General features: G+C 52.0%; 1 protein-coding gene across 1 annotated transcript; it reads right to left on the bottom strand.

Moving 5' to 3' along the window:
* Positions 1-4249: 4249 nt before the first annotated feature.
* LOC139057007 (uncharacterized) lies at positions 4250-6439 on the bottom strand. Its single transcript, XM_070534810.1, has 2 exons — positions 4970-6439; positions 4250-4884 (listed from the first exon to the last, which is right to left on the bottom strand). Exons 1-2 carry the CDS (start codon positions 6306-6308, stop codon positions 4838-4840), a joined length of 1386 nt encoding a protein of 461 aa, XP_070390911.1. The 5' UTR covers positions 6309-6439; the 3' UTR covers positions 4250-4837.
* Positions 6440-11574: the final 5135 nt, after the last annotated feature.

Below are 11574 nucleotides of genomic sequence, written 5' to 3'. Positions count from 1 at the left end.
GGCCGATTTCACTGGCATCATGCGTCGGCAAACTGATGGAGCACGTGGTCCTAGACCGTCTCAATGAACACGTAGAAGCTGGGGACGAGTTACCCCACTCTATGTTTGGTTTCAGGCCACACCTGTCCTCCCAAGATGTGCTCCTTCAGGTAAAAAGGCAGGTGATGCAACCCGAATGTCCGGCGGACGCTCGCCGATTCCGGTGCCTCCTGGGCCTCGACCTGAAGAAGGCCTTCGACAATGTCGCCCACGCAGTGGTGCTCGAGGGCCTGACCCAACTGGGTGTCGGAAACCGAGCGTACCAATACGTCCGAGACTTTCTCACCGACCGGAAGTGCCGGATCAAAGTCGGCGAACATGAAACTGAATTTATAGAGCTGGGGAGCCGAGGCACGCCGCAGGGATCAGTCATCTCCCCTTTTCTCTTTAACGCGGCGATGCGCGGGCTCCCGGAACTGCTGTGCTCTATCCCTGGGCTTCACCACAGCCTCTACGCTGACGACGTGACGTTATGGGCAGCGGCGGATGATCCACAAGCTCTTCAAGAGATCATGCAACGCGGCATCGACGTCGTACAAGCTTATGCGGAGTCAAGGGGCCTGACGTGCTCACCGGAAAAATCAGAATACCTCCTGATCAAGCCCAGCAGAAGTAGCTGTCCCAGGGGATTAACACGGACAAGGCGCTTCCTTGAGCTTAAAGTCGGAGAACTTACCATTCCGGAGTGCCCCAGTATCAAAATATTGGGGCTAGACTTTCAGAACACGTTGCGCTGCGGGCTCATGTTAAAGAAACTCCAGAGGGCGACCAACTACACACTACAGCTCATTCGCCGGGTGGCTAATCGGCACCACGGCATGGGCGAGGGTGATCTGCTTCGACTTGTGCAGGCATACATAACCAGCAGAACCATGTACTCGACACCATGGGTGCGATCTTGTACGCGTTCCAAAATAGAACGGAGGCGGTTCGTTCTGCCGAGCCAAACATGATTCGTCAATTTCAACCGTGCCGAACGCCATGACGTCAATTGTGACGTGATATCTGCTGTCAATCATTCCGTGTCGTCTGCTATCGGACGAACGGAACGGAACATACCGCCTATTTCGTGAGGTAAAGAACAAACCGCCTCCGTTCTATTTTGGAACGCGTACAAGATCGCACCCCATATGCCAAACTCGCAGTCACAGATTTAGCCAAATTAAACACCATGATCCGACGAAGCACAAAGGCAGCCTTGGGCCTTCCGGACCACGCGGCCACCGCAAGGCTAGAGGCCTTAGGCATGCATAACACGATCGAGGAGCTCTTAGACGCTCACCACACAGCCCAAGTCCGTCGTCTCTCGCTAACCCCGGCTGGTCGCACAGTCCTCCGGAAGCTCAGTCTCGAGGCTATCCCCGAAATTACAGAGTACGTTACGATTCCGCGAAAGGTCAGGGGGCATATTTATGCCCCACCTCTACCCCGCAACATGGACCCCGAGTTCCATCAGGGCCATCGGCAGGCCCGTAGTGTAGCCATTTGGCGACGCTATGGCTTGCAAGATGGAGTGGTCTACACAGACGCAGCCAGACACCCTCGCGGCAACCTCATGACTGCGGTGGTAGCTGATCACAACGGAGGACTGCTAGAACATACAACAATCACGGCTGGCCGTGTGGTGGAAGCGGAGGAAACCGCGATTGCCATGGCCATGCATGCGGACGCGAATACCGTCATCAGCGACAGCAAGCAGGTCATCGGCAATTTCGTCCGTGGTAGAATTTGCAAACAGGCGTACCATGTCCTCACACGACGCCCCCTAAGCGGCTTGAAAACCCTCGTGTGGACCCCCGCTCACGCGGCTGTGCCCGGCAACGCGTCGGCTCACAGTTTGGCTCGAGATCTCGCGCGCCGAGCCTCGTCCGCGGATGCGGATGGCGTGAATGAGGAGGAGACACACGAGGAACCCTGCGAGACTTATTATGAAATAGTCCATCGGTATCGCTTGAGGCGTCGCGCACTCCCACCACCGGCCAAGCAACTCGACAAAACGCAAGCGGTCGCGTTTCGGCGACTTCAGACAAATACATACCCACACCCAAAATACATTAACAAAATCACAGGGGCCAGGGAAAGCGACAAATGTAGGCATGTTCAGAAACAGGAACACTCACACACATAATGTGGGAATGCACCTCGCTCCCGTTCTCTCATCCCCCCGTCAGCAGCGAGACTGACTGGACAGCCTGGCTCAGTTCCGGGGACGTCGACCGACAATTTGAACTGGTGGACTGGGCGGAAAAGGCCAAGCAGGCCCAGGGCCTTACTTGAGCCCTAACGCTCAGCCACGTCCCTCTTTACCCTTCCTCATTTCAATAAAGTTTATCACCACCACCACCACCAGGAGGTGAGGCCCGCGAAACCGCGCACTTTGTCCGCATCGGAGATCGCTGTCGAAATGCGCCGCGCCTTCAGGCCAGCCCACACGGAGCGGGCTTTCACGGCTAACTGCGTCCGGCCCGCACCAGCGTGGCGCGACGGCAGTGTGCCGCCGCCGTGCTGAACCCACATGCGGCTAAATACCGGCGGCCGCTGCCGGCGCGATTTCAGTATTGCTAGAAACGGCATGATTCCATTTCGAATAAAATGGAGTGAAAAGATAGTTTTGTATCTGTAACTGTATCATTATTTATGCAATGGTGGCAAATAATACGGCTTATTATCTAGGTTTAATGTAGATTTGACAATTTCTGTCATCCTTCATCACAACATGAACTGGACGGGAGGACGCGGAGAAATCGCTGAGGCTGGCCACGCTGTGCAATGGCATTGTGATCGTAATCGGGTTCAGCCACACACGTGTAGGAAACAGCAACCACCACAACAACAACAACTTTCTAGGTGGTGCACATAGGTCGAGTTTGCACTCAAAGTAATCGCGCAAGGAGGGCACGAGCACGTCTTTAAAGTAACCCCAGATAACGCCCCGTTGCCGTGTGAAGCGGTCCGGACATCGCCATGGGTCGTGTGCTGCGGCTTCTTCTGCTGAAGTTGCTGCTCTTGAGAAAACAAGAAACAAAAAAGAGGAAAACAAGGCCTCCGGTGCAGCATTTGCAGAAAAAAAAGTCGGAAAAAGAAGGAAGGCGGGGGGGGGGGGGAGACAGGCTCAAGCAAACGAACACAAATTTAGAAATGCTTGTTTGTGCCTTTTTGTTTCGAATAACCATTGAGACAATGAATCGGAAGAGCCCACGCTGATGTAAAGAAAAAGCACACGTCCACAAGAATTGCGATGTTGGCTTACCTTCAGGATGGTTACACAATATTGGCCGTGCCTGGACTGCTGTGATCAGTCGATCATGTTCACCATGTTCGCTCCTGGATCCTTGGCTGGCTAGCCGAGTCAAATGCCGCGGCAGGAAGTCGGACGCGACCGCGCTCTGATTGGTCCGCGCTGACAGCCTTCATTCGCCCCTTACGGTGAGCAACTGACCGCCTGCGAATATATCCAGCCCGTCTTGATCGACGGCGAACAGCCGCTGGTGGCCGGGCGGACGCAGTGCGTGGCCTTTCGCCAGTTTTTCGCAAGAAATTCGCTCCAGTTGGGTCGGACTTTACGGAGCAGCCGCCAAAGTAGAACGTCCCCCACCCAACCTTCAGGGCTTCGCACGCGACGAAAGACGGCGCGCTTCCTCCTCGCTTTCCCCCATTGTGCGCGCGAGATTGAGCCGTGACCCTCTGCTGACCCTAGCAGGCTTTGGCTCGCACATAGAGCATACGGCGCACGGCGACGGTGTGATCGCTCTTGCAATATATATGGAACATCACGGCGACGGCAATACCGGTGTCGAATGCATAAATGGTCCTCAAGTGCATGTAATTGCTATCGCAAGAAAAGCCTTGTCCATACGCCTTGTCTGATGCCTCAACCGAAGGCGCAGCAGTACGACACGCACTGAGGATCTCATCCCTAACACGTTTGATCTCGTCCGCTAACGCATTCGTTCAATTCGTTTGCTCGTATAACACTTTCGTCGCATTGGTGCGAAAATGTCGATCGGTACGGGGTGGAAAGAAAAAAATATATAAAAGCGCAATACGTGCTTCCACGTGACACGGATTGGCCAATGGGAAGCGGAGGAGACTGGGGTGACCGGAATCGGTGAAAAGGAAACGTTGGGGGAACGCGGGGGAAGGAAAGATGGACGAATGACATTGCTTTAGAAATATAGAAGGGCTTTACTGGAATCTAGCGCCCTCGAGAACACACCGTAGTGCACGTGGAATCATGATAATCAGAACTTAATATTAGAAGTTGGGTCACATGACGTGACTTCAGCAGACTGGGGTGTTATTTAAATAAACAATAACGTACATTTCTCAGTGTCGACAAGGAGCATTTTATGTTTACGCAAACCATGATATGCCACCCACGCGGTGTTCGTTGCGTCGTAATGGTAAAAAAAAGAAAAGCGAAAAGAAAAGAAAAAAAAATACATTATAGGCGCCTCCCGGGACGTTTGGCAAAATCAAGTAAAAACCCACCAAAACAATCTGATGAAAACGGATCATTTGTTGAAGACAACTGAAAATTCGAAATTCAACTGTATGTGTTACAAAAGACGGCAGTGCGTAAGCAAGATAGAGCAAAGAATCCATTTAACACTCAATTGCTCAAGAAAACGTTGCAGCGTTGTAAACAAGCCTTGCAGTTGGGAAACTGACTGCAGCCTTAACGCTGTAATGCATCAATGAGTGTATAATTGGAATGCCGCCTGCACAGTGGGAAAACTCCGATTATTCCCGACTGGGGGTGGGCACACACCGGGGAAGTCGTCGTACTCGGGGTTCATCACGCCGAACACCTCTTCCTCGTATTCCGCGTCCAGTCCCTGCACACTGTAGTACACGTCGTCTACATCACTGTAAGCGATGGCATCCTCGCCTTTGCAGGCAAAATGATAATTTGGACGAAAATACCCACTGTCGGCGATAACGGTGGTCTGGTTCCACGAGGAGTCCAGGATGTCGCACACTTCTGGCAGCGACAGGATGCCCGCAATCTTGGTGAGTGGTCCCGGAGGCCCATATCCGAGTGGCTCGATGTCGTACGGCCTGCTGCTGCTTCCGTTCTCGCACTTAGCCGGGTCGATCTTGTACGTTAGTGCCACAAATGGATACAAGTGGCAAAAGGCGGGGCGGTCTGTTTGGTTCAGCTTTTGCGAGTAGACTCTCAATTCCCGAACGGTGTACGTCGTCACCTTTTGGTTGGTGAGGTTACGCGGGTACTCGTGGTAAAACACGATGGTGTGGTAAGCGCGCCTGTGCGCCAGCTTGCTCGTGTTGTACGATGCCCGTTCGTAGGAACCGTATTGAAAGACAAAGCCAAACGTGCGGTTATTCTGCCGCATGAAAACATCGTTTGTGTCATTGTAGAGATCTGCCAGACTGCGGTTAAGCGAGTCGGGCGCGTTGTTCCACCACATTCGGATGGCGTCGTAGTTGTTGGCTTTCATCCAAGCGAGCGCGTTGTTTTGGAACGTGGCCTTCTCGTTGTTCGCGTTGTTCAGCAACTTTAGAAACGCCGAGTCCGGGCCGCGAACAACGAGCCACACCTTCAGGTAAGGGTTTTCCGCCTTGAAGTTGGCCATGCGGCGCACGGCGTCCCTCGGCGGAAGGTCCACGTCCGGCAGCTCCGGCTGTAGCTGCATGCTCTCGCCGAGACTGTAGCAGCAGTACATGGCGTAGTGGCAGAACATGTACGGGAAGTAGGCGATTCCGTACGTGCGACGGTGGCTTCGAAAGCCCTGCTTGTTCGCCCAGAAGGGACACAGGTACTTGTGCAGAGAGGTCCAGATTGGTAGCGTATAGTTTTGGCTGTAGTGCCAGCTGTCCTCTGTCGTTGTGGTTGTTGTGGGGGTCGTAGTAGCTTTAGGGGTCTGTGAAGAGCTTATCGCGGTGTCGGTCATCTGTGTCTCGGTCCACAAATGATTTGAATCTGACGTTGGCCCCGTGATGTCCGACGAGGAAGTTGTGCTCCTTGTCGCGCCTCGGCCGCCACCGACGGAGGCATACTTGGCCTGCTCCGTGCCGGCCACGTCGAGGTCGCCGCTGTCACTCTCGAAGAGACCGGAAAGCATCAGAAGCACAAGTAGAAAGAGCATGAAGAGCAGGCAGCATATGACAATTAAGATGGTTTGCCGGCGCTCGGCGTCCTTGTCATCGGTGCTGGTTGTCTCCGTCGATTGCAGCTGGCTCTCAAAACCCGTGCTCATCTGGCTCTCGAAACCCATGCTCATCTGGCTCTCCTGGCCCTCCTCCATGGCTTCGCTCCCGAATCGAGTGTTTTCTGCGAACCAGTTCTGTGACCGGGACCGACAGCGTTCATGCGCCTGCCTGAAGAAGCCGAGATGGTAATGATGATTACGACCAGAGTTTTTTCGAAGGCAGCTGCCTCTGGTCACTTCGTGTTTCCGAACAATGGCTCATACCCACTGCGGAGGATTGACGATGGATGGAATGAAACTTGGAATATTAAAAAGCGGATGACAGGAAGAAATGAAAGCAGCTGCAATGAATTCTGAGATAGAAGTGTAACGGCAACGAGCGATTGAACACCGAAGACTATTTACCGGGTGCATCTATATAGGCAACTCCAGTGCTTGCCAGTTCGATGATGATGATGACCTTTATGTGTTTGGCACTTACTGACACGCGGGGTTCGGCCAGTTCGGCCTACAGCTCGAGACATATGTGCGGCGTTGGTGTTTTTTCGTCGAGGCGCCCGCGCACATTATCGAAAAGAAACGAGGAATATGCATGTAGCAATATTTTATAATAACTAACGTCAGACACTCAGCAAATTATGTTTGGGAAATCTCAAAGTGATTTTTTCGTGCCGCTCACAGCAGAAGGGAAAGGGTCCCTCTGGCTTTTTTCCAGCTAAAAATTCCCAATGGTGAAAACGACTGGAGGGTTATTGGCGAATGGGTTTCGTTGGTATGATGATGATGATGATGATGATGATGATGTGAATGGTCCTCATAATTGATTCTTTTATTCTTTCATTCATTCTTTATTCAGACACCGACTATAGACAAGCTGTACACGATCGTCACCTAAGCCTTCCCCTTCGAGAATATCCCATTAATTGTTGCGGTCAACGTTGTCATAGGCTTCTCTAATGTCTAAAAGGCCACATATAACGGTCGGCTTTCTACTTTTGATATTTCAGTACACTGAGTAAGAACAAATAAATTATCATCCAAACGTGTACCAGCTATCCTGAAGCCATGTGGTGTTCTCCCAAAATGCCATTATTCTCTGCCATACTTGCAGCTTTAATTTGATTGCCTGCATTGCTAGCCTGTATATTACCGATGTAATGGTCAACGATCCATACGAGTCAATTCTATCTTTCTCAGCTTGGCCTTTATAAATTAAAATCATTCTACTTTGTTGCCAACTGTCGGGTATTCTTCTATGTTTGAAAGTTTTTTTCACTGCTTTCACCAGAGCTTCCTTAATTTTTGGTCCTATTTCATTAATCAGCCAAACCGGAAGCTCGTCTCGCCCTGTGGCTGTGCGCTTGGGAATTTTCTCCTCGGCTTTCTTCCAGTTGAAGTTCATCAGCACCGGCTCCTTTTGCCCCTGGGTCTCCTTCATGTTCTTTTTTAGAGCGCAGCTCTTTGGCGTCCGTTCCTGGGTTTCGCGTCGTCGTCGGCGTTGTCGTCGGCCTCGTAACCAGCTCCGCCCCCCTTTCATCCCCCCAGCGCTAGCAGCGACCGACTGATACCGCTGGATGCCGCTGACGCCGCTAGAGAGTCAAGATAACGTGACTGCATAGAACACCGTCGCCGCCATGCAGAAAGAGGAGGAAAGGGTCCCCCCCCCCTGTTCTTGTGTGGCGGATAGGGTGCTCTTCAGTTGCCGACGCGCCGGTTATTTCACGTAGGCCCCGGCACGTCGACGAATACGTGAACACCTTCCCACGGCTAGACCTGGTTCTTAGCGCTGCGGAAGCGAGGGTATCATATTGTTTGTGTCGGCATCGGCGGCGTTGTCCCTGAAACCAACTCCGCAGCTGGGGTTGACTCACTATCGGCGTCAGCGGCATCAGTCAGTCGCTGCTATCTCTTCCCTCCTCCCTTTATCGTGTTGTCCGCTTGCTGCGCGCGCTTCTGCCCCCATCGTTTGCCGCTGGGTGTACACGCCGCCCCCCTCCCCCCTCTTCCTGCGAGTCTCCGGTTGTCAAAGCGCCGGCTCGAACTTAATTCCTTTCTTCGCTCCTCCTCCAATGCAACCCCTGTGCGGTGGCAATCAGAGAGCCAGATCGGTGGCGGCGGATCTGTATATGTGCACCGCCCGAGCCGAAATTGCCGCTGCCGTTCGCCACTGCGAAATTATCTGCCAGTTCTTTCTGAGCCATGAGCGAGACGACCGATGGAAGTCCTCCGTCTGCTGCTGCTGCTGCTGCTGCTGCTGCTAAACGAGCTGCTAGAGCAGAGGCCCAGCACCGTCGCCGTCAGAATCCAGAGGTGCGTGCCGCCGAAGCAGAAGCTTACCGTCGCCGCCGTCGAGATGATCCAGGAGTACGCGTCGCCGAAGCAGAGGCTAAGCGCCGCCGCCGAGAAGACCCTGCCGTTCGCGCCGCCGAAGCGGAGGCTTATCGCCGCCGTCGAGAGCAACCAGCAGTAAGCGAGGCTGAAGCAGAAGCTCATCGCCGCCGCCGAGAAGACCCTGCAGTTCGCGCCGCCGAAGCGGAGGCTCATCGCCGCCGTCGAGAGCAACCAGCAGTAAGCGAGGCTGAAGCAGAAGCTCATCGCCGCCGCCGAGAAGACCCTGCCGTTCGCACCGCCGAAGCGGAGGCTCATCGCCGCCGTCGAGAGCAACCAGCAGTAAGCGAGGCTGAAGCAGAAGCTCATCGCCGTCGCAGAGAAGACTCTACCGTTCGCGCGGCCGAGGCCGAGGCCAAACGCAAACAAAGGCTCGCAAACAGTCAGGGTGCAACAAATGCTTTCCGGCGACAGTTTACAGACAATCCGTTTGGAAGTGTGTGTTCAGTGTGTGATCGGCTCTGGTTCCAAAATGACGTGAAACCGCTTCCGGATACGTGCCGTGAGAATCTCCGGTGTGCGTTTCCCAACTCGGACTTGTGTCAATTCAGACTGTGTTCTTCATGCATGCATGTTAGTGGAGTCTTTGTTAAAGGAATACGTGTGAAAAATAAAAAAAAATTCTGTGATAGCGCATACATGTGTTGCTCGATTTCTTTGCCTCAATCTATCGAAAAGGTGAAACAGCTTATTTCCTGCGCTCAAATTTCGCATTAGGAAGTAACGTAATCGTCGGTAATTTTTTTTTCTTCAAATACAACCTCGTCATTGTCTTGGAAAGTTTCGCCTGTTATTTTTCGAATGTAATTCAATGCCGCATCTCCTTCCAGCCTCTTTCCATCTACGTCTAGGATGTGGTGTTTTATTGTTGTTGACTTCTTCCCTAATAATTTTATGTGGTTCCAAAATATTCTAGGTGCCGCCTTTTTTTTCTCATGCGTTTGTGACAACCTACGTCCACTTTCACCTTTTCTCTTTGCTTGCACCAGTATTTCAACCACAGACTTTTTCGCCCGGTAAATTTCCCATTTACTGGCTACTTGATCCTGCGACAACTGCGCCTTGTTTGCCTGGCTGTGCTGTCGGGATGCTTTCTGTCGTTCGGCGATCGCTTCTGGTATCTCCCTGTTCCACCAGCTTTCCGGCTTGTTTTTTTCCTTTCCAACGAAGGTGTTTCTCCTTGCGTATATCTGTCGTTATTACAATTAGAAGCTCACTATATTCCCACTTTTGACCATTTCCCAAATTCTTCCTCGACTCTAGTGACTACATTTGTTATTTGTTCAGCGTTCAAATTTGGACTGGCCATTTTGCACTTCTTGCTCTCTTTCTCAACTACATATCCCATTTTCAAAATAATGCGTTTATGGTCACTTTCTATGCTGCTATACCCTTCCTCATCAATGACAATTTCTCTCAACTTATCATGAATTCCTTCTGTCATCAGACAGTAATCAATGGTACATTGCCGGTTTCCCACTTCCCACATGATCTGCCCTTCACACTTAGGCCCTGTATTCACGAGAACGAGGTTATGTTGCTAACAAAAGTCTAGTATTTACTTCCCGTTTTTGTCTGTATAGCCATCTAAATCCTGTATGTGGGCATTCATGTCACCTAACAGGATAATTTCAGCATCATTCCGAAACCCTTAACATCGGCACTTTTGCATTCCACTAACTCTTTTTTCTTCCCTGTGCAATTATTTCGGGCCCACAAATATGTAGCACCATGCAAGTTTTTCCCCCGCTCGTCGTACTTGATACCGAAAGATGCTCTTGACATTTTGAATTTAGTCTTTTGCATTTGGCTCCCCGATGGATGAGCATTCCGGCTCGCCCTCCATTCCTTTCCGACTTAGTTCTGTTGCACCCTTCCCAAACATAATTCTGAGTCACTGGCGGCTCTTCCGAGTCTCTCAGGTGCGTTTTTGTAACCGTATACGCCCCTATTTGTTCTCTATTTAACTGCTCCTCAATTTCCGCCCACTTTTCCTTTCTTCTGCTGCCCTGCATGTTTATGTAGCCTATTGCATCTGTAGCTTTCCTTCTTCATGTCCTGCTTTTTCTGTTATTGACGGCGATGTTATACTGAGGTTCTCTTAGGGGACCCTCTTCATTAGTACTTACTCTGGCCTCCTGAGCACCCGTGGGCCCCTTAAGAAAGCGACAGTGCGGCCACCAAGTCGCCAGCCCACTTCTCGTGACAGCCTGTAATTAAAGTGCATCGCGTCTCGTCTCAAATCCCCCCACCTTCTCACTTCCCTGTTCACTTCGACAACCTCGAAGCCTTTCTCTCGGCTCGTTTTCCATATGGCCTCATTAGCAGCCACTACGGCTCTTTGTACGTGACTGCCACGTACAGGCACCTCCGGCACCATGCACACCTCGATAGGCACCTGAGGGGACAGCTCGCGCAACTAGTCCACCCCGTTCCCCATGCGCTGGGCTAGTCCTGTGCCTTTCTTGTTTTAATGTCATTTAGCCAACCTGCTAGTGTGACAAGGTTGCGCACGTGGGCACTTTGCGCAAGCTTTGATTTTGCTCGCTCTATGACAGAACCCATCGTCCACCACGGAAATGTCTCTCCCTCCACTCTTTTATCGCCTTTCACCCTCTCCGCAATTGCTTCTGAGCACATAGCCAGGTTTGAGTTGCCGGCGATAATCGCCATTTCACTCTCTCCTACCTCTCCCTGCTTCTCTTAGTCCTTTTCCGCGTGATTCGGACTCGACAAGGGGCATTGACCCCTGCGCTCCTGCTTTTTCCGCATGGTGGCCTCAAGCTAGGTGCCGCTCTTTCCAGCTTTCTAGGTAGGACATTAGGCATTATAATAGCAAGAGCTTGGTGGCGCAACCCACCGCCCCGTTCCAAAGGGGACGCTCATATCAGCCATCCATCCCATCCATCCATCCTCACCACGTTGCCCGCGTTCCACGTACTTTAGTGGCACTCCCTTTCCTGTCACGTCGGAA

This window comes from Dermacentor albipictus, chromosome 3 (genome assembly GCF_038994185.2).
Source record: "Dermacentor albipictus isolate Rhodes 1998 colony chromosome 3, USDA_Dalb.pri_finalv2, whole genome shotgun sequence".
Classification (NCBI taxonomy): domain Eukaryota; kingdom Metazoa; phylum Arthropoda; class Arachnida; order Ixodida; family Ixodidae; genus Dermacentor; species Dermacentor albipictus.
This window is presented reverse-complemented; position numbering and strand designations above follow the sequence as displayed.